The 18,537-nt window shown below is 56.4% G+C and overlaps 4 protein-coding genes across 4 annotated transcripts; 3 read left to right on the plus strand and 1 right to left on the minus strand.

The window, feature by feature from the left end:
- Positions 1–4,328: 4,328 nt before the first annotated feature.
- On the plus strand, positions 4,329–7,058 carry GLRG_02846 (eukaryotic aspartyl protease; the record flags this gene model as incomplete). The annotated part of the gene is made up of 4 exons (XM_008093531.1): positions 4,329–4,420; positions 4,472–4,599; positions 4,689–5,045; positions 5,095–7,058. The coding sequence occupies 4 exons, from the start codon at positions 4,329–4,331 to the stop codon at positions 7,056–7,058; spliced, it is 2,541 nt and encodes an 846-aa protein (XP_008091722.1).
- A 934-nt stretch (positions 7,059–7,992) lies between these two features.
- GLRG_02847 (flavodoxin) lies at positions 7,993–10,633 on the minus strand (the record flags this gene model as incomplete). Its single annotated transcript, XM_008093532.1, has 4 exons — positions 7,993–9,712; positions 9,947–10,045; positions 10,134–10,309; positions 10,454–10,633. The coding sequence occupies 4 exons, from the start codon at positions 10,631–10,633 to the stop codon at positions 7,993–7,995; spliced, it is 2,175 nt and encodes a 724-aa protein (XP_008091723.1).
- A 3,541-nt stretch (positions 10,634–14,174) lies between these two features.
- Positions 14,175–15,721, plus strand: GLRG_02848 (RNA recognition domain-containing protein; the record flags this gene model as incomplete). Its single annotated transcript, XM_008093533.1, has 4 exons — positions 14,175–14,389; positions 14,726–15,014; positions 15,068–15,304; positions 15,359–15,721. The coding sequence occupies 4 exons, from the start codon at positions 14,175–14,177 to the stop codon at positions 15,719–15,721; spliced, it is 1,104 nt and encodes a 367-aa protein (XP_008091724.1).
- A 1,189-nt stretch (positions 15,722–16,910) lies between these two features.
- On the plus strand, positions 16,911–18,177 carry GLRG_02849 (uncharacterized protein; the record flags this gene model as incomplete). The annotated part of the gene is made up of 3 exons (XM_008093534.1): positions 16,911–16,958; positions 17,031–17,768; positions 17,851–18,177. The coding sequence occupies 3 exons, from the start codon at positions 16,911–16,913 to the stop codon at positions 18,175–18,177; spliced, it is 1,113 nt and encodes a 370-aa protein (XP_008091725.1).
- Positions 18,178–18,537: the final 360 nt, after the last annotated feature.

The following is an 18,537-nucleotide window of genomic DNA, read 5'->3' on the forward strand; positions in this document are numbered from 1 at the left end:
GACAGTGCAAGGAACAGCAGCGCAAGGCTAGTGGTGAGTTCATATCGATGTGTCGTCCGAAATCCCATCGCTCGCCTCCCACGCATCCCTGTCCACATTGGTTGAGCGAATGAGGGGTTCCATACCTAGGGTGCTGCAGGGGTTGCTAGGTAAGTTGACTAGAGGTTGTTGAATTTCACCCTTCGAGTGGTAGGGAAAGTGTTAGAAAACCGCATCGGTACAGTGTATCGGAATATGGCTAATCCGTGTTCCGTATTGATAGATTGCCCAGCCGGTTCACTTCATCCGCTACGCCGTCAACCAAAGATCAACAGGGCTGGGCCTCGGTCATCGTAGGAAGCATTGAGGACTTCCTTTTAAATGGAAATGGGCCGACGTGATGGAGTGCGTTGGAGAGTTCCAGCTGGTGCCGACGGCGTCGTTGCAGACCCGGAGGCACCGCGCGGCGCAGGATACCATATGCATAACTACCTACAGTCTCGGTCTTGAACTTCGGCTTTGTGGGGAGCAAATCAAATAAAATGAATAAATGAATGAATAACAATAATAATAAATCCGTACCTCTATTCACTTTAACAGGGAGAAATGCTGTGACAACAACACCGACCCAATCGATGGCGGCGGCATATATTTGCCTCATTTCCAGTTGATTGGCCATCGTTCGAGCCTCACACCGCCCCGAGGTGGCCCCCGGGAAGCCTACGTCCCTGGCGCTTTTGCAGTCAGTCTGCTACACAACCAATCAAACCTTACTCTAGGTCATATGCTCTCAAGCGACAGGAGCGTAGGGTTGCTACTGAGACAATTTACGGCGGCCCGCTTTCAACAAAGTCCAGCGCACATGGCTACAACCATGGCGCATCCGGGATGTCTGGGACATGCAGAATGGGCCCATGTGTCCATACTTTCGATGCCCAAGGAGCTGAGGGCCTGGAGGGTAGCCTGCATGTATCTGCCGTCACCGCTCGAGTAACTAGACCTCGAACCTCTACGCTGGAGGCTCTAGTAAATGCTGTAGACGAACAGTGTCTACATGGGATCATCGAGACGGGCCTAGTGTTCCCCCGCCCTCCCGGCATTTGTAGCGAGATTTAATGAGCGCCGCGCAGAATCTTCCCTTGCAAAATGACAATTAGGTACGGGTATCCGTTCGTGGTTGGGTTCCTTGTCTAGCGTCTCGGCGCACGCGGGGCAGGAGGGTGGGGCAGGGGATATTACCCTGCTATGCCAATGGCGAAAAGCTTTCTCACCCAAGACTTCGGTGACAGCCAACATCAGGCCATGGCGGCACGGTTACACTATAATTCGTCCCTTGCACCGTGGTTGGCCGGCTGGCCGTCACATTAGAGTTACGACCAGCCAAGGCGCCACTTTACGATTGGAAATCGCTGGGCAGTGTGAAAACATGGCATGATCAGGCCTTCCGGCTTGCCTCTTTCTAGTGTCGCCCACGCCGCCGGGTTGTGCATGCGATGCTATGAATCCTGTGCCTGGCCAGGCTGATAGGGTGTTTCAAGTTGATGGGGTAGGTCGATGGACTAGAAAAGTTTGTTTTGTTATCCCTTCTTGTGTATCTGTATGTCGATCAGGAGTAGTGGACCAGTATGACGCCGTCGTTATAGCTCCAATCCTATACGGATACCTTTGAGCTGAAGCCCGAAGAAGCCGCCAGGTCAGAAGGCACGCATTGTGGGCTTAGGCTTGGCGAGTCAAAGCGAGTGCCCACATTCCGGCACCGTCCCGGTGGACGGTAGAGGCCAGGCATGGTTGTCCGTCGGCAAAACAAGAGAATATGTGATGTACACCAGTATCGGCAGAGGCGACGGCTGTGGATACGATGATGGCACGTCTGTATCCATGCGGGGAGCTGTCAGAACTGACAGACGAGGCAGGAATAAAAGGCTTCTGAGGAGCACGACAGGTTCTCAACCAATAGGCCCTGAGGATAGGCGTACCAGATTGGTACGTAAGGGAGCGAACCCAGAATAGAGACATCCTTGACGACGGGTATACGATTTGGACGATAAGGCGAAGGGTATTTGTCCAGCTGTGGGGTTGGTAACTGACGATCAACGATGAATGCTTCCTGCAGTCTGGTCAGAGGGCGACGGCTCTACAGACCTAGTAGTGTGCACTTGGGGGAGGTAGGGAGAGAGCATCCAATAGTCAACGTCGCATTGGGGTCGAAGCCAACGGTTGGTCGCATGCCCAGTCTCGAAGCCGATCGGTCGGTCCACTGAGGCGCTCGGCAGACGTGGGTGAGGAGGAAACTAGGTACCTAACTCAGTCACATCCAGCTCAACCCCACACGGCTCACGGACGGCGGCCACTCCGGTTAATCTTGAACACAACGGTGTTGAAAATTAAGGGAAGGATGAGACGGAGTGCCGACGGATGCGTAGGCACTAGGCTGACTGATGACAGGTGTAGGGGCATATGCAGGAGGAAAGGAGGTCGAGAGACGGGGACTCCGACCGACGGGTGGTCGGTGATGGGGTGAATCAATGCCCAAGCCCCCCCTCCCTCTTCCGCCCAAACCGGGTCACGTACAGCATAACAACGCACAGCGCACAACGCACGGCGCCGGGCAGCACAGCACAGCACGGTTGGCCTAGCCCACAGCTATGGTTCGTGCGTCGCTAGCTCCTTCCTATTTGAGCTGCAGCGCGTGCTTCTAGAAATGGTCTAGACTTGTCAATCCCACCTTCTTACTACGTAGGGCGGAGGATGGGCCGGTGGGAGAGATCAGGGTAGGTACCTAATGCACACCTCTGACCACCAGCTGCAGTGTCCATTTGACACATTTCCCGTCTTGTTGCCCTCCAGGTAGATTTCCTCGCTTGCGCAATCTTGGCGAGGTGATCCGGACAAGGAAGAGTTTGCAATGCCATTCCATGGCCAGCCACGGAGTAGGGGTAACTGTATCCGTACATACCATACCTCCCTTTGTCCGTCGACCGTCTATCCATCTGTCTGTCTTGGTTTACAGGCCAGTTCCTCATCCTGACTCAACGCTTCGTCGCATCTCACCAGGGGGGGCGTTCAGCCTAGACATACAAGGTCTGGCCGATCCACAAGCCAAGCGCGGCTCAGCTGGCGGCTATAGGCGGGTTCCTGCCGCTTCAATTCATTGTGCATCACAAACTCTCCTACCTTGCCTACCAATTCTCCAGTTGAAAAACCATATCAAAGCAGCTTACGGATACAATAGTCAATAGTTGGTGTCTTGGGGGAGCCGGCTGACTTCCTAGCCTGCCCCGGCCTACCTAGGTCGGTAGTGCTTCGTTACAGAAATGACCCAAACTCAAAAAGAGGTTACCAAGACAAGAACAAGAAAGAACAAAGCCATCACATCGACAGCCCACCGGCTCGGTCGGTTCTCATACCGCCAAGAGCTGCTCCAATCGCAAACAGATGAAAAATGCGCCAAGATGGCGCGCAAACAGGTCGTCACGACGTCGCCGAGTTGCTGGATACTTGGGACGTTTCTGAACGAGATCCCGCTTCTTGCCCCCTTCCCTCGCCTACCGCGTCTAACTCGAGTCTTACCAGCGGACCTCTAGACCAGCACTGCAATATCTCACCGCTGTGATTTTCCCGGTGCAAAACCCAGTCACGTAGTATATATGTGCTGTATGGAGTACGGGTACCAACCTTCTCAATGGCAGCGCACACCTGCATTACCTACCTGGTGCCGCCGCACTTGACCCGAAGCGGGCACAAGCACCACCTATGTCGATGGTAAGACAGGGAGCCCCCGGCTTGCACCCCGGTCCCCAGCTTTTCCTGAGAACGATGTGGATGAAGTGGACGAAGTGGACGGAGAGAAGGGAGGACCACCAGACCGGTGCTGGACGAGGGACCTGGTCCTTGTCTCATACCCTGTACTTCCCTTCCTTCGGCATGCTGAGAGCGGCACAGCCCTGAGCCGGAGTTGCCTCTCGTGCTTGCCCTTGCCGGGGTGGCCATGGCCAGGCTGCTGTCCACTCAACTCAATGACAGAAGTCAGTTTCCTGTTAGTCTTCAATTGCGCGTTTCTCCCACCTCCATTTCTTTCAATTTTGATCCTCCCGCCCCCCTCACAGCTTCAACACTCATCCGACCCATCTTTCCTACTGCGCTGCAAACCAGTAGAGCAATCAGGATATTACATCGCCGTACACAAAGCGCATTGTCTAGACGGTATTGACAATAGCTCCTGTTGATGGAGAAGCACCCTCTCACGCCCAGCCTTCCTCCGGGACGCCAATGCAAATCGCAAAGACGACATGGTGACTAGGCGCACCTCGAATGAACCGCCAGCCGGATCCCGCCCCAAAACCGACAACATGCTTTCCGCTACTCTCATCACATCGGTACTCGTTGCCCGAGTCGCCGCAGAGAGTCAATCCGCCGTCGCCCTCACTCCTTCCAATGGCTGGTATGTCCCGCTCTAGCCCGGCGTGCGCCTCTCCTTCTTAACCCTTCCAAGGTACGGTGTCGACGGAAACTGGTCGGCAATCGAGCTCCAGGTTGGCACCCCCGGTCAGACTGTCAATGTCCTCGCGAGCACGTCGTTGTCCGAATTCTGGGTCATCGGAGCTGGTGGCTGCGATGCAAGTGAGTCCTCCTTCCACCCTCTCTCTGTGCCATGTGCATGTCGATGCGCTCGGCCGCTACCACGCTCTTGGCTGACATGCGACAACAAGACGATACCCTTTGCAATAGTGCTAGAGGTGGCGTCTTCGACGTGGCCGACTCCAAATCTTGGAGTTCTCTGGGCACATGGCAGCTTGGCTTCGACTATCTCAACAACGGTGCGAGTGGGGATTATGGACTGGAAACCCTCTCAGCCACTCTGTTGGATGGCGATCAAGTATTGAGCATGGACAACATCATCACTGCGTCAATCAACGCCACTAGCTACTACCTTGGTTTTCTCGGCCTCGGCGTCACCAAAGGGAGTTTTGGCAACCAGGTAGCCGAGTCACCCCTCTCTCAAGCCGTCAAGCAACACGGTCGCATCCCCAGCTACAGCTACGGTTACACTGCTGGAGCCCACTACAGTGAGTGTGACAACCCTACCCATGCGATATCTGACCTGACAGCGTGCAGTGGGCGTTTCTGGTACGCCCTGTTCTCTGACTCTAGGGGGCTACGATGAGAGCCGATTCGTACAGCACAACAACGAGTTCTCCCTGGATCCCAACGATGGACTACCTCACGCCCTCGTCCGTGCCATCGAGGTGACAACCGGTCAGGATAAGGTGCTGCCGGGTGGTTGGAACACTAGCACTCGCATTCTGTCTGACATGTCGACTTCTTTTATCGCCATGATCGACAGCTCGACTCCCTATCTTTGGCTGCCGGACGCTATTTGCGACCAGTTTGCCCAAGCTTTCAACCTGACTTACAATAGCACACTCGAGCTGTACACACTCACAGATGGCCAGTACACCGACTTCAAGCATGCTTCGTCCTATTCATTCACTTTCACTTTCACCAGTCAAGACAACAACGACGACTTCGGCCACCCGCTCACTGTCCCCGGCGTCGTCAACATCACCATCACTGCTGCCGCCTTCGCCCAGGCCCTGCGGTACCCCTTCCAGAGCGACGCGATCCAATACGGCGACCCTGCCGTTCCTTACTTCCCTCTGCGACGAGCATCCAGCCTGACGGACACCTTCATTATTGGGAGATCGTTCCTGCAGGAAGCCTACCTCATCACCAAGTACGACACTGGCGTCTTCTCTCTCCACCAGGCCCTCTTTCCGGACGAGCCGCTAGAGTCCGTCCAGCTCCATAACGTGGCACAACCAAACAACAGCCCCTTTCCGCCATCGTCTCCGGTAAACCTGCATCGGGGCCTCTCGACGGCGCAGATGGGTGGTATTGCGGCGGGAGCGATCGCGGGCTGCGTCATCATGCTTACTTGCTGGTGCCTCTATCGCCGCAAGAAGAAGAAGTCGAGGGCAAACATCAGAGCATTGGAGGATGCGAAGGATGGCGCCTCATCGATCATGCCGGAGCCACCCAAGAGACCGGTGACCATGGTATTCACCAAGATACTTGGCAAGAAGAAGGCCAAAAGAGCCTCCGCGCATGAGGTTATGGGCAGCTCTTCCCATCCTGCCGAGGTGGGGGCTGACGCCAACCACGCTCTATACGAACTGCCAGTTTCCACGAACCCCGCCGAGCTGGGCGGCGACGACTGCAAGTCGGCGCTTTCACAAACAGATTTCGAAGCGGGCGGCAGGTATAGCATGGGCCCATTTGACGCGGGAACAAGAACCGTAGAAATTCGTCTCCAAAGCCCCGTGCCGGCATATAGCCCGCCCGAAACCCCAGCAGCCTTCCCGCCCTCAGAGAAATTGTTACGGGACACGAGTTCCATTACAACTTCCAGACCCGAAGAGTATTGGGTGCTGCCGTCTGTATCCCCAACATCGGTTCGCGGGTCACTCCCGTCACCATTGAGCTTCCGCTCAGGGGAATGGACGAACCACTCGTCGGATCTCCTGTCTCCCTGGATGGATGGCCAGTCGTTCCATGGACCGGCTTTCACGGACAACAACGCCGGAAACCCCTTGTTCTATCCCGTTTCTCCCGAGAGTGAGGTCTTCACGTCATGTACCGCAAACTCCTCAAACATTCCGCCGCCCATTCCGGTCTCTGTTCTACCCACATCGCCGCTTCCGACTCACCGCAGGGCGCCGCCGATGGAATTCACAAACGTGATTTGCTTGGGCCCTTTGCCAGATAACATCACCCTACCAGCGCCGCCGGCGAGGCCTCCGAGACCCCCGCCACCGGCGCCCCCCCCAGTCATCCCCGACGTTGCTGTTCCCGAGATCGTCGCCGCGAACCGCGCCTCGACCGACACCTTGGGAAGCAACTGGACCGAGTTCGAGGAGGAATTGATTGCACAAGAGATTACGAGGCAAGAGAGCCTCCGGGAGCAGGCCAGGAACCAGGACCTGGAATCGGGCTCACCGCGAAGCCTGCACCGCCTCGACGGGACCGAGTTGATTCACATTCCCCAGCCGGCGGAACGACGTTACAGCTGGGAGAATTGAGAACGCGCTGACCGTTCCGTTTGGCCATTTTTTGCCATTCATTGATACCACTTATAATACTCGACCTCGCAGAAGAGCGGACGGCACGCTATTTTCACTTCGGTTTCTTCTCTCTCCCTCCATTTTTATTATCTTTATTTTTTTATTCACTCTTTTCCTCTTTCCCGGGCGCGTATATTCAGAGCGACGGAGTTTGGGATAAACAGGGGAACACCCCCTCAAACGTGGGTCATAGATATCAGCGAGCGAAATATGTCGGGGCGTTCACATATCATACAAAGTCGAGAACCGGATCACTTCCTTTCTTTTTCTTTTGTACTTTCCCCTCCCCTTTCATGGGGCGCTGGCTTGTTTCGTCAGAGGATGGACTGTGTCCCGAGTAACGAAAAACATGACGCAGGAACGGCAGGGCCCGACATGCAAGAGAGTCTCGAGCGTCTTTTCTGAAGATGATTATTGTTTATTTGGGAATATCCCGAGAGACGTGAAAAGGTGGTGGGCGGGACGACATCCCCGGGATTATGAAGGCATATATGTACATGTTTCCACATTTCATGAGACTGAAGACTTTGAGGCTTATAGAACAAGTCCTCATATAGAGAAGAGACGAAAATCAGTTAAAGACAACGATGATTCCGCTCCGTCCGTGATGTGATGCCAATCAACCTGTTCGATGCGGCCGGCGTTGGGCATGCTGTCCATAAGGTCGTTCTACGATGACGCCCCCCATCAAAGTCTATCCTTTCCGATGGCACCTTCTGACCACGGCCTCTAATCATATGGTGCTTCCCCGACGCCGCGAAGTGTACCGTCGATGCCACCACCTCGGCCCGCTTGGTGCTTCTATCTCATCTCCATCTGCGTCCCGGTCTACGCCCAGAGAGCAGCGCGCCTTAGGGGAGTTCTCCCTCCACAACCGCTTACCCTGGCCTGCTCACCATATCTCCTCCCACCACGTCAGCCCCGCGAACGCGGCGTCCACTGCGGCGTCGTCGGGGTACCTTTCGGCGTCCCCCCGGAGGGAGTCCCTGACGGCCTCCTTGACAGCACGCGCCATCTTCAGGCTGCCGCCACAGACGACGAAGATGGCGTTCGCAGCGACCATGGCGCGGACCGTTGGCGCGTGCTGCCGGATCACGTCCTGGACGTACTGCCGCGGGGCGGACGGGTCGCGGGAGAAGGCTGTGTGGACGTCGAAGCTGCCGCCCGGCCCCGCTGGGTCCCGGGTTTCGGCGGCGGCGGCGCCGTATCGCGCCTTGAGGTCCTCCCACACGTCGCGGAAATGGAAATCCGCGTCCCGGCTGCGGTTCCCGAAGAAGACGGCCGCGTCGCCGACGCGCACACCCCCCAATGAGGCGTAAGAGAGGCGCTCCTCAACGAAGAGGCGGAGGGGCGCGACGCCAGTGCCTGTAGCGACGGCGCACAGGGGCCGGCGGGCGTGGGCCGGCCCGTGGAGAGAGGCAGAGCTGCGGTTCAGGGCCACACGGAGGGGCGTGCCGGGGTGGGTGAGGGACTCGAGGTAGCGCGAGCAGAGGCCCTGGCGGGTCTTGCGGAGGATCGTCTTGTACTTGACGAGCGCCACGAGGAGGGTCACGGTCGTTATCGAGGCCGCTGCTGGTTTTGGTGAGGATGAAAAAGGGCCGGAGGTGTCGTGGTGGTGGTCGCCCACGCTAGCGATGCTAAAGTCCCGGCCGCGCATGACGGGGAACATGTCGAGGACGCGGGCGAGCGGTATGTGAACCGAAGTGAACTCCTCAAGGACCTCGAGGATGGTGCGGCGGGGCCGGGTTGTGTAGTCGAAGAACTCGTCCGTGTACTCGCGCATGGTGAACTCGAGGAGACGTTGGCGGTGGTACTCATCCGAGGAAAAGTAGGACATGTCCTTGAGGAAGCTGCGGCGCGGGGTGCAGGTGATGTCGAGGTTATGCGTGAGAAGGTCGCGGAGGGTCGTCGGGCGGCGGGTGTCGATGTGAAGGCCGCGAGGGAGGGATGTTTGCCCCGAGGAGGGGTCGGAAGACGAAGTAGGAGTAGGGGCGAAGGAAAGGGGCGAATCTGCGATTGTGGACCAGCCCATGAGGTCTATGAGCTTTTGGACGTCTTGGGGGAAGTTTTTGGGGTATATCGTCAGGCTGTCAAAGGGCTGTATTGTAGGCGGTCCACCGGAGGTTGGGTTGAGGGCGAGACGGACAAGGCGGACGTCCTGGAAGTGGGTTTCCGGTGTTACCCGCTCGTTTAGCTCGAGGGAGGCGTCTAGGCCGCCGGGGATGGGGAGGAGGGTCGGTGGCGGTTGCTCGACTTCGCGCGGTTCTTTGGACGGGGTTCCGGCTCCATTTGTTGGTGGAGGGTCTTCAGTCATTGTGATGGAGGTTGTTCTCTGGACCAGATCCTCGACTGCGCCCGTCGCATCGGTATCGGTGTTGTCTGACTGAGCTTCCTGGGCTACGGCTTCGAAGGCATGGCAGTTCGTGTTGCTCCCAGTACTCTGTTCCTGGCCTTGACTTTGACGTGTGTCCGGATTTGATGCCAGCCCAACGGTGTACCTAGGTGGTAGCAGGGCGTCATCTGGGATAGGGGCAAGCCCCTCAGGCAGGGGGTATAGATCGAGCAGTTTCTTGCGCAGGTCTGCCGCCCATGGCATGTACCTTTCGTCCACGCTGAAGGCGGGTCAGTAGCATTCTTGGGAAGATATGTTTCATATAGCCAGTGCCCCAATATAATGCATGTCGAGGAAGAAGAGCAGCAACAGCGACTCATTGCGGTGATTTATTCGCAAGTGAAACGGATGTGAAGGGTCAAAGAAATATAAACACTTGCGGCCAATACTGCTGCCACTCGGCATGGTAAACAAAGATGAACAGCCAGGCAGCGACGAAAGAACTCGAACTCACCCATCCGCGTCTTGCTCATCGGCTTCACCACGGGGGTAAAACTCTCCAGCGCCTAGCTGCTCCAGTCGCTTATGCAGCTTTCTGGCAGCCCAGTTGAACCTGTGACCAACGTCAGATCCTAAAAAGCTCAGAGAATCATCGCGTTCTATGAACACAGAGAACCGCGTAGGATCCGGTGGAGACCTACTTTATATACATGCTGTCGCCAAGCCCAAAGGTCGTGAACCTGACGGCACCGAGACACCCTGGAGGCAGCTTCTTTCTCAACAGACTCCTCCAGAAGGCGCTGGAGTTGCGGGGCATGTCACCCTGGCCCGTCGTCGATATGACGAAGACGACGAGAGTATATCGGAGGAGTGTGCTCTATGGAGGCAACAAATCAATGTTCTGCTCGGACAGTTGCATGTCAGGCTGGCAGTGCGATTCCGAGCCTTGGAAGTCGGCAATTCCTCTAAGCCAGTCCGGTAACGTCAAGGTACCAAGGGAATAGGAGTCAGGGTAGCTCACCAGCTGAGCGCCGTTCATCTCGTCGACCCTGGTCTCGAAGTGCAGCCGTTGGGCGTCACGACCGATCTCCTCGGCGATGTCTTGGCTGTTGCCGGTCTCCGAGCCGTAGAGGATTAACATGGACCGGCCGGGCAATTCCGCTACCCGTGCCGGCTCGGGGCCGATCTTGGGGTTTGTCATGTCTCTATCCGGTCTTTTCCCTCTTCTTCTTCGAGTCAGACTTTTGCCTAAATGCGGGTTATATCTCTCGAGATTGGACTCCTGGAATGCCAATTTGATAAGCTGCTGGACTCTAGTGCTGACGGCGACATTGATCGAGTTCGAGTGTTGTCGGCGGAGTGACTCTTAATTAGGTGCGGTCCCGGGGTCTGTTAGCGTGGTGGTGCAGCTTCTTGGAATAGGGTTTTATGTGCGGCATCGGAGCCGCGGGTGCCATGTGGCGGAGATACAAATGCCCTCAAGAGGGTCACGTGCTGTCGACTAGTCTGACGTGTGATCTAAACATTGCGTTAGAGGATCAACGAAAGCCCAAACATTAGTTTTCACGACATGGAATAAGCAATGGATCTCGAGGCATCATGGAAAGCCTGTTAGGTATTCGGGCACCGAGGATTATAGTACAAAGTGTCTGTGTGACGCCCAGCCACAGACGGACATGGATCACTCCAGATGTCATGTCAATGTGCGCCACAGGCACAGGCTTTCAAGTACCTGTAGGATGGCATCGAAAGCACGCGGGGCTAGCTGCCGAGCGGGAATCCGTCAGCGTCGTACCTAATCATCTTGGGGTTAGGGCGTTAATGGGGAGAATGGGGCCGCAGAAAGATGCGACGTGCCGGGGCTTGCATGGCAAGTGAATGAGGCAAAAGGCTAGGCCGGGCTGGAACCACCGCGGATACGGGAGGACGGTTCTGGTGTCACCTCGACGCAAGGCGAGTGAGAGCGCCCCGTTCTACAGCAAATCCTGTGGAGAAGACCGAGGTTCCTTAGTGCGCCAGCACAGCTCAGAAGGCTTGGAAAGCTTCGCGACTCAGGTACGCTGCCTCACCTTGCAAACCTTCCTCCTTCCTGGTGATAAATGCATGGGCAAGCGTACGAATAGGCCCAGGTGGGCAACAGGCGAAATGGTTTTCGCGAATACGATGATCGCATAGTTGACGTCTGCAGTTTTGCTGAAGAACGGGCTTTTGTGCCGAAGCCACAGAATTGGGAGATTGCCGGTGGATCAGCAATCGCCATGTGTAATCGTCCAGACAATACGCGAGTCTTGACCAGAATTTCGGATAATAGACCATGCACAGGACGATGGATGATGGGTAATTGATTAGAAGCCGGGAGAAGGGGAAAGGAAGCTTCTCACCATGCTCCATCCCCTGTATGGCGCCGCCGTTGGGACCCTGGGAGCTTTAGCGTGGAGTGCCAGGGGACCCTCCCAAAGTCTTCATGCGCTCCGCGAAATCCAGTGGGCCATGGGAAATTGTATCGTCCTCGTCCAATTTCGGACACCAAAGCAGCCTTCCGCGGTCCCATGCCTTAGATACGGGAGGACGGCGTCAGCCGGGGACGGAGGACGGGGCCCGAATGGGCATCCGCCCGAACCCCTTTGACGGTCGACGGGTTCAGCCATTGACTCTGTTGCTATTGCAGAAGAACGGATGGCTTGGTCGGCGAGCTACTGCAAGGAGTCAGCAAGCAACTCCAGAAGCCAGTACTACGTTGGCACTTGGCCCAACCGATGTAGGGTAGGACCAAACTCAATCGGTAGACGGCGGCTGTTGGCCTTGGTGGACCCTTGGATTTAAATCTCCGGCGCATGTCTCTCGTAACCACCGACAAGAGTGTAACGACGAGCAGCCGTGATGTTGAACTGGGGGTACTGACGACTGCAGGGAGGGGGAAACACGAAGTACTACTCTCGGCTCATCTCGTGCAATATTTGAGCGATCCGGAGCAGGTCCCTGGATGAAAGAGATTGGAAAACGGTCAATCGCAAAAACCGACCGGTGGCAAATGGCGAACCGACTTCCGGAATGGGGCAGCAGCGCTGCCACAGATGAAGGGACATAGGGGGTTTACCAGTGATTGTTGCGGCTCTTGTCGGCCGAAGAGTCGAGACAGGAGACACCCGACCAGATCGGGTACGCTGCCGCATTGGAAGACGCTTGTCGGCATTAAAGGTGTAAGAACTGCACTTTAAAAGCTCCTGCCTTCAAAATGCATGTACTACGTACGCAGCCACCGCAAGCCTCTGCTCTGCGCACCTCAGGGGGAGGCGGGCATGCCGTGGCTACCGAGATGTCCGTCGCCTTTCTGGTTGGTGGTGGGCTCCACGAACACGCACATCAGCGGGTGGACACCAGATCAGGCATGGCTGGCCTGGGATCCCATCGCAACCAATTTGCGGGGGAAGAGTCATACCATTCCACTGATAGGTTGGTGCGGTTGTCGCCGCCTACACGCATAGTAGTACCTGTACGCTACGCAGATCATACGGATTCCTTCTCTTGCGGGCTGCGGCAAAGCACAGCGCAGCGCAGCAAGTCAAACCAGTCAGGCACACCCGCGTGCTGTTGTTGATGATGTGGCTGATGTGGCCCTGAAAGGCATGGGGGTGAGAAGAAGCTATTGAAGGAGCTCCTGCCATTCATCACTGGACGAAGTAGGTACAAACATGTACCGTATTCTCTTCACTTGCAGGGGCATGGCGTGTCCTATTTCGGATGCCCGTGCTCTGTGGCTTGCCTGAGCATGTACCTGCCATGTCTAACACTATCGGGTGGGTCTATTTTTTCGATGGTATCCCGCCGCCCTTGCCTCCCCGGGACACGTACCGTGGTCGCTGTCACTTCCCCCTTCCGGATGGATCTCAACCAGTATGGGTGAGTAGGTATTAGATGGCAGATGACAGGAGGCAGCAGACACCGACCATCGGGTGCATATGATTTCTTGCAAAGGCACGGGATACATGATATCGGATGCTGACAGACAAGAAGAAAAGAAATAAATACTATCGTAGCAAGACACATCCAGCCTATCTGCTGTCATTGTGTTGATTAGTTACCTTATATGGTAATCACGACAGAACACCATTGTCATTTCGTCATCCGGCGAGCAGACGTAGAAAGCTGTCTGCGCTGGCCTCGCCGTCATTTCCATTCGTGCCTTTCCCCTTCCATATGCCCACCCAAACCCCAAACCCCTGTGCTGTTGCTGCAAACACGATAGGAAAGTACCCACACGCACCCTCGTCCTTCCGCACCGCCACAACAGCCGGCAACCCGCTCTTGCCATCCCAAGGTCCCTAGAACGTGGGCCGCACCTGCTGTTCGGTGGGTTTGCGCCTCGCTTACCCTCGTCCGTTGATCCCCCTGCTCACCAAGAGGGAAAAAAATATTTGTATTTGAGGTCAGCGCGGCTCTAGCCATCCCTTTCCTTTCTCCTTTCCCTCCACATCACAACTTCAAGATCCTGTGTCACCGCGCAACGCAACGTCGTCTGTCAACTTTTTTCAAGCTTTCTAGGGCACCAAGCTACCCTGAGAAAATTCCCCCTCATTGTTTCAGAGTTCAACTTCACCGAACTTCAGTTCTTCATCAATCCGAATCTTTGTTCCTGTCACCGGGTCCAAGTTCGCACGTCATCTGTTATTACGCACTTCCACCGGAACGCAGCCTAAACAACCCAAGCTCTCATCTCTCTATACCAGACCAATACCGCCAAAATGTCTGCTGTCGCCGAGAAGGTTTCCGAGGCCGTCAATGACGTTACCAATGCTCTGAGCAATGCCACTATCTCCGACAAGGCCGCCGATAAGCCTGCCGCCAACAACGATGCCGTCCTCGCCAGCGCCGCTGAGGGCCGTCGTCTCTACATCGGCAACCTGGCCTACGCGACAACGGAGGGGGAGTTGAAGGAATTCTTCAAGGGCTACCTTGTGTAAGTTGCGCGACTCTCATTATTATCATCATCATGTCCGTCTACCGTTGGCCCCTGCAGCTTCTATCGAAAGCTCGCTCCGGGGTTGCTGCACCTTTCCCAGAGAGCCCTGCCCCACATGTACTGCCATGCACACCTTGCTCGATTGCGCTTTCTCGTTCGGGCTGTGCCGCATCGGCGCTGGAGTCGGCATCGTGATGTCTTGACTCGTTGCCTAGACCGCCTCGTTCGGCTGTCACCATGTTGCAGCGTGGCCTCTCCTCCTCGTCAGCCCCGCAAATTCCCACCCACTTGCGTCACGCACGCCAGCTCATACTGACCCGCCTTTTTCCACAGCGAGTCCGTCTCCATTCCTAAGAACCCTCGCACCGACCGCCCGGTTGGCTACGCCTTCGTCGACCTCTCCACTCCTTCTGAGGCCGAGCGCGCCATCTCTGAACTTTCCGGCAAGGAGATTCTCGAGCGTAAGGTCTCGGTTCAGCTTGCCCGCAAGCCCGAGCCTGCTGGAGAGAAGACCGAGGGTGCCAACGGCGAGGGTGCTGGCGAGGGCAACCGCCGCCGCGCCTCTGGCCGTGGACGTGGTCGTGGCCGTGGCCGCGGTGGACGTGGTGCCCGCGGTGGCCGCGTGAGTCACATCTATATCCGCTTCGGCCGTACGGTTACTGACATTATATATAGGAGGACGGTGCCCCCGCTGAAGCTGTCGCCGCCGAGGTTCCTGCTGGCGCCCCTGCCAACTCTGAGGTCCTTCCTCTGACTGATGCCACCAACAAGGACGCCAAGAGCGATGGCGAGAAGCCTGGCCAGGCTCGTGCTCCCCGTGAGCGCCGCGAGCGTGGCCCCCCTGCCGACGGCATTGCCTCCAAGACCAAGGTCATGGTCGCCAACCTGCCTTACGACCTGACCGAGGAGAAGGTTAGTTTCCCGCTTGCACCTTGTACATAACCCTTGTCTGACACGTCCCAATAGCTCAAGGAGCTCTTCGCTGCCTACGAGCCTTCTTCCGCCAAGATCGCCCTGCGCCCCATCCCTCGCTTCATGATCAAGAAGCTTCAGGCCCGCGGTGAGCCCCGCAAGGGCCGTGGCTTCGGCTTCGTCACCCTTGCCTCCGAGGAGCTCCAGCAGAAGGCTGTTTCCGAGATGAACGGCAAGGAGATTGAGGGCCGCGAAATCGCTGTCAAGGTCGCTATTGACAGCCCTGACAAGACCGACGAGGAGGCCAACGCTCCCACTGAGGAGACCAAGGAGGAGAGCAAGGTCAACGGCACTGGTGCCACAGAGGCCGCGGCTGCTCCTGCTGCTGCGGACGCTGCCCCTGCCACCACCGCCTAAATGTAGGCGACAAACCTACAGCCCCGGTGTGTCTCTGAGCCAATGTTCAGAGATGCTGCCTTTACGAGCTTTATGATGCGGTACCCGTTACGACTTCAAATTTTTTTTTTTTGGAAGTGCCCCCCCGAAAGACGGGTGGCCAGTTACATCTACGTCTGCCTTCTGACCAGACTCGTTCTCGGTAGATAGGGCAAACAAGATGTTCAGGGCTGCCCTCATCCCTAAACTAATACACATGATCTTACCGGCCACCTCTCTGTATTTGTTACCTAACCTCCATTTTCTCCGTCACCCAATGCTGGGTTGTACAGTAGCTTTAGCTGGAGGCGGTTTGGAAGGAAGAGGAAAAGTTCGGCGCAAAAACGCATAAAATCGGGTAGCTTTTTGCAGTTAAGAATGAAAGGCGGTGCATCACCAAAAACAAGAAGAAAAAAAAGCGTGTCCGCAGTTGTGTTCATAAACAGCCATGACGTTGTGTGATGTAGTTGCGGTTTGCGGAGCTTGTGTGAATGTCTCAATCTCATCGTCGGACAAGGCGTTCCGCTACGCATGATAGATGGGGTCCATGAAGACAGAAATGTAGGTGGCGTGGTCTATGGGGTATGGCTGTCATCACTGTTTACTACAGAATAGCGTCAACATGTGGTTCGTTTCAGTGGTGCATTTGCATGGTTGGAGAAAGATTATTGGCTTGCAGCACCAAAGCCAAGTGTTCCAGTAGGCAGTCTGGAACCTTGTTGTCGTGCCCGAGTCTCCAACAGAACCCCATGAAATGCTGCTATCCCCCCTGTCTTTGGGCCAGACCTGGCGAACTTAGTGCTGTATCTTGTCTTGTATTTTTGGAACTTTTGAATGCATGGTTCCTTTTCAAAGAGATGCCTCACTAAGCTGCACAAATATATGTGTGACGAATAGGAAGCAATTTTATAGCCTGCGTGTCCTGTTCTCCTCGCCGACCCAAGCAAATCAAATACACTAAAGCCGGAGCAGGGCAAGCGTGGGAGGCCCAGACACGCACACCCAGACTCCTACACCCTGGTCCGGAGCCAGCAAACCCCTTATCGGGCATCAGGAAAGCCCCTCTACAGTTTCTTGCTGCGACATCCTCCAACGTACTTCGATTCAACACTCTACCGCTAGACACTTCGTTTTTTCCCCCGCTCATTACCACGACTGAACACTTCCCACAATGGCTTCCAAGGCCATGTGGGAGGTTGATCCCGAGACGCGCGCCAAGGTGAGTTCTTCCGGACATCGTATGGCTGATTGCGACCGCATGGCCTTCCGCTAAACCCCCTTCGCCTCCCAGTTGGCCGCGATCCAGAAAGAGGCCAAGAACAACGTCTGCTGCGACTGCAACGCCCCGTCGCCGCAATGGGCTTCCCCAAAGTTCGGCATCTTCATCTGTCTGTCATGCGCCGGCGTCCACCGCGGTCTCGGCGTGCACATCTCATTCGTACGTAGCATCTCGATGGACGCATTCAAGCAGGTCGAGATAGAACGGATGCGCCTCGGCGGCAACGAGAACTGGCGAAACTTTTTCGAGCAGCACGAGGACACCAAGATGAGGGGAATCACGTGGGACGACGCGACGATCGCGGAGCGATACAGCGGCGAAGTGGGTGAGGAGTGGAAAGAAAGGCTCTCGGCCAAGGTCGAGGGTAAGGAGTACGTCCCGGGCGAGAAGAAGCCTGCGCCAGCAGCGGCACCGAAGCCTGTCAGCCGGACGGGCACGCCACTGGGAAGTACGAATAGCCGCTCAGCCAGCCCCGGCGGCAAGGTCAAGGTGGACGACAAGTACTTCTCCAAGCTCGGCGCCGAAAACGCCTCCCGACCCGACGACCTGCCGCCTAGCCAGGGAGGCAAATACGCGGGCTTCGGTAGCAGTCCCATGCCCGAGAAGAAGGACACCGGCATGCCGACCGTCGACGATTTACAAAAGGACCCGGTGGCCGCTCTGACCAAGGGATTCGGCTGGTTCACAAGCACGGTATCCAAGACGGCCAAGACGGTCAACGATGGCTACATCCAGCCCACAGCGAAACAGGTGGGTGACCCTTCTATTCTATCTCCGCCCGCACCAGCCCGGACGAGAAACTCTGGGCTAATCAGACGGCCCCCTTGAACAGCTGGCCGAGTCCGACTTTGCAAAGCAGGCGCAGCGCGTCGCCCAGCAAGGCGCTCGTAACGCCCAGGACGGCTTCAACCGGTTTGTCGAAGGCGGGCCCAGCAACGGCGGCGACAGCAGTCAGCGCGGCGCATACAGGCAGGCGCCGCTGGACGAGAGCAAGAAGGACTTTTGGGATAGCTTTAGTAGCCTTGCGGACCAGAGGCAGGGAAACAGCAGCAGCTCGATCGGAACCGCTGCTATGGGCAAGGGTGGCAAGACGGGCAGTGCTGCGGCGCCTGCGGCGCCTGCGGCGAAGAAGGATAACGATGGCTGGGATGACTGGTGAAGCGTAAGAGGGGGGCGTTTGTCGGTGACAAGGGGACGGAGGCCGGGGTTGAGTGAGTGATCATCGTGCTTTGGCAGGCCTGCATGTCATAGAATATCAATTTGAGGTCGCAATTTCACTTGTTTTATCACAGGAGATGCTGTCTGGTTGCACTTAGCACTGCAACCGATGAAGGCTTGCGTTGATCCTGCGCGGGCCTGTCATGTCACCACGTCACCATGCCACCATCTCAAGCAACATTGCGACAAATATCGTCGGGAGTGTGAAAGCCGAAGTACCCTCGGACACGGACGCATCCCAAAGCATCGGCGGGGGATATATGTGCACGTAAGTCGGCGTCCTGCTTTCTGCGTGACCGAA

The sequence above is a fragment of the Colletotrichum graminicola genome, assembly GCF_000149035.1.
Source record: "Colletotrichum graminicola M1.001 genomic scaffold supercont1.8, whole genome shotgun sequence".
NCBI lineage: Eukaryota > Fungi > Ascomycota > Sordariomycetes > Glomerellales > Glomerellaceae > Colletotrichum > Colletotrichum graminicola.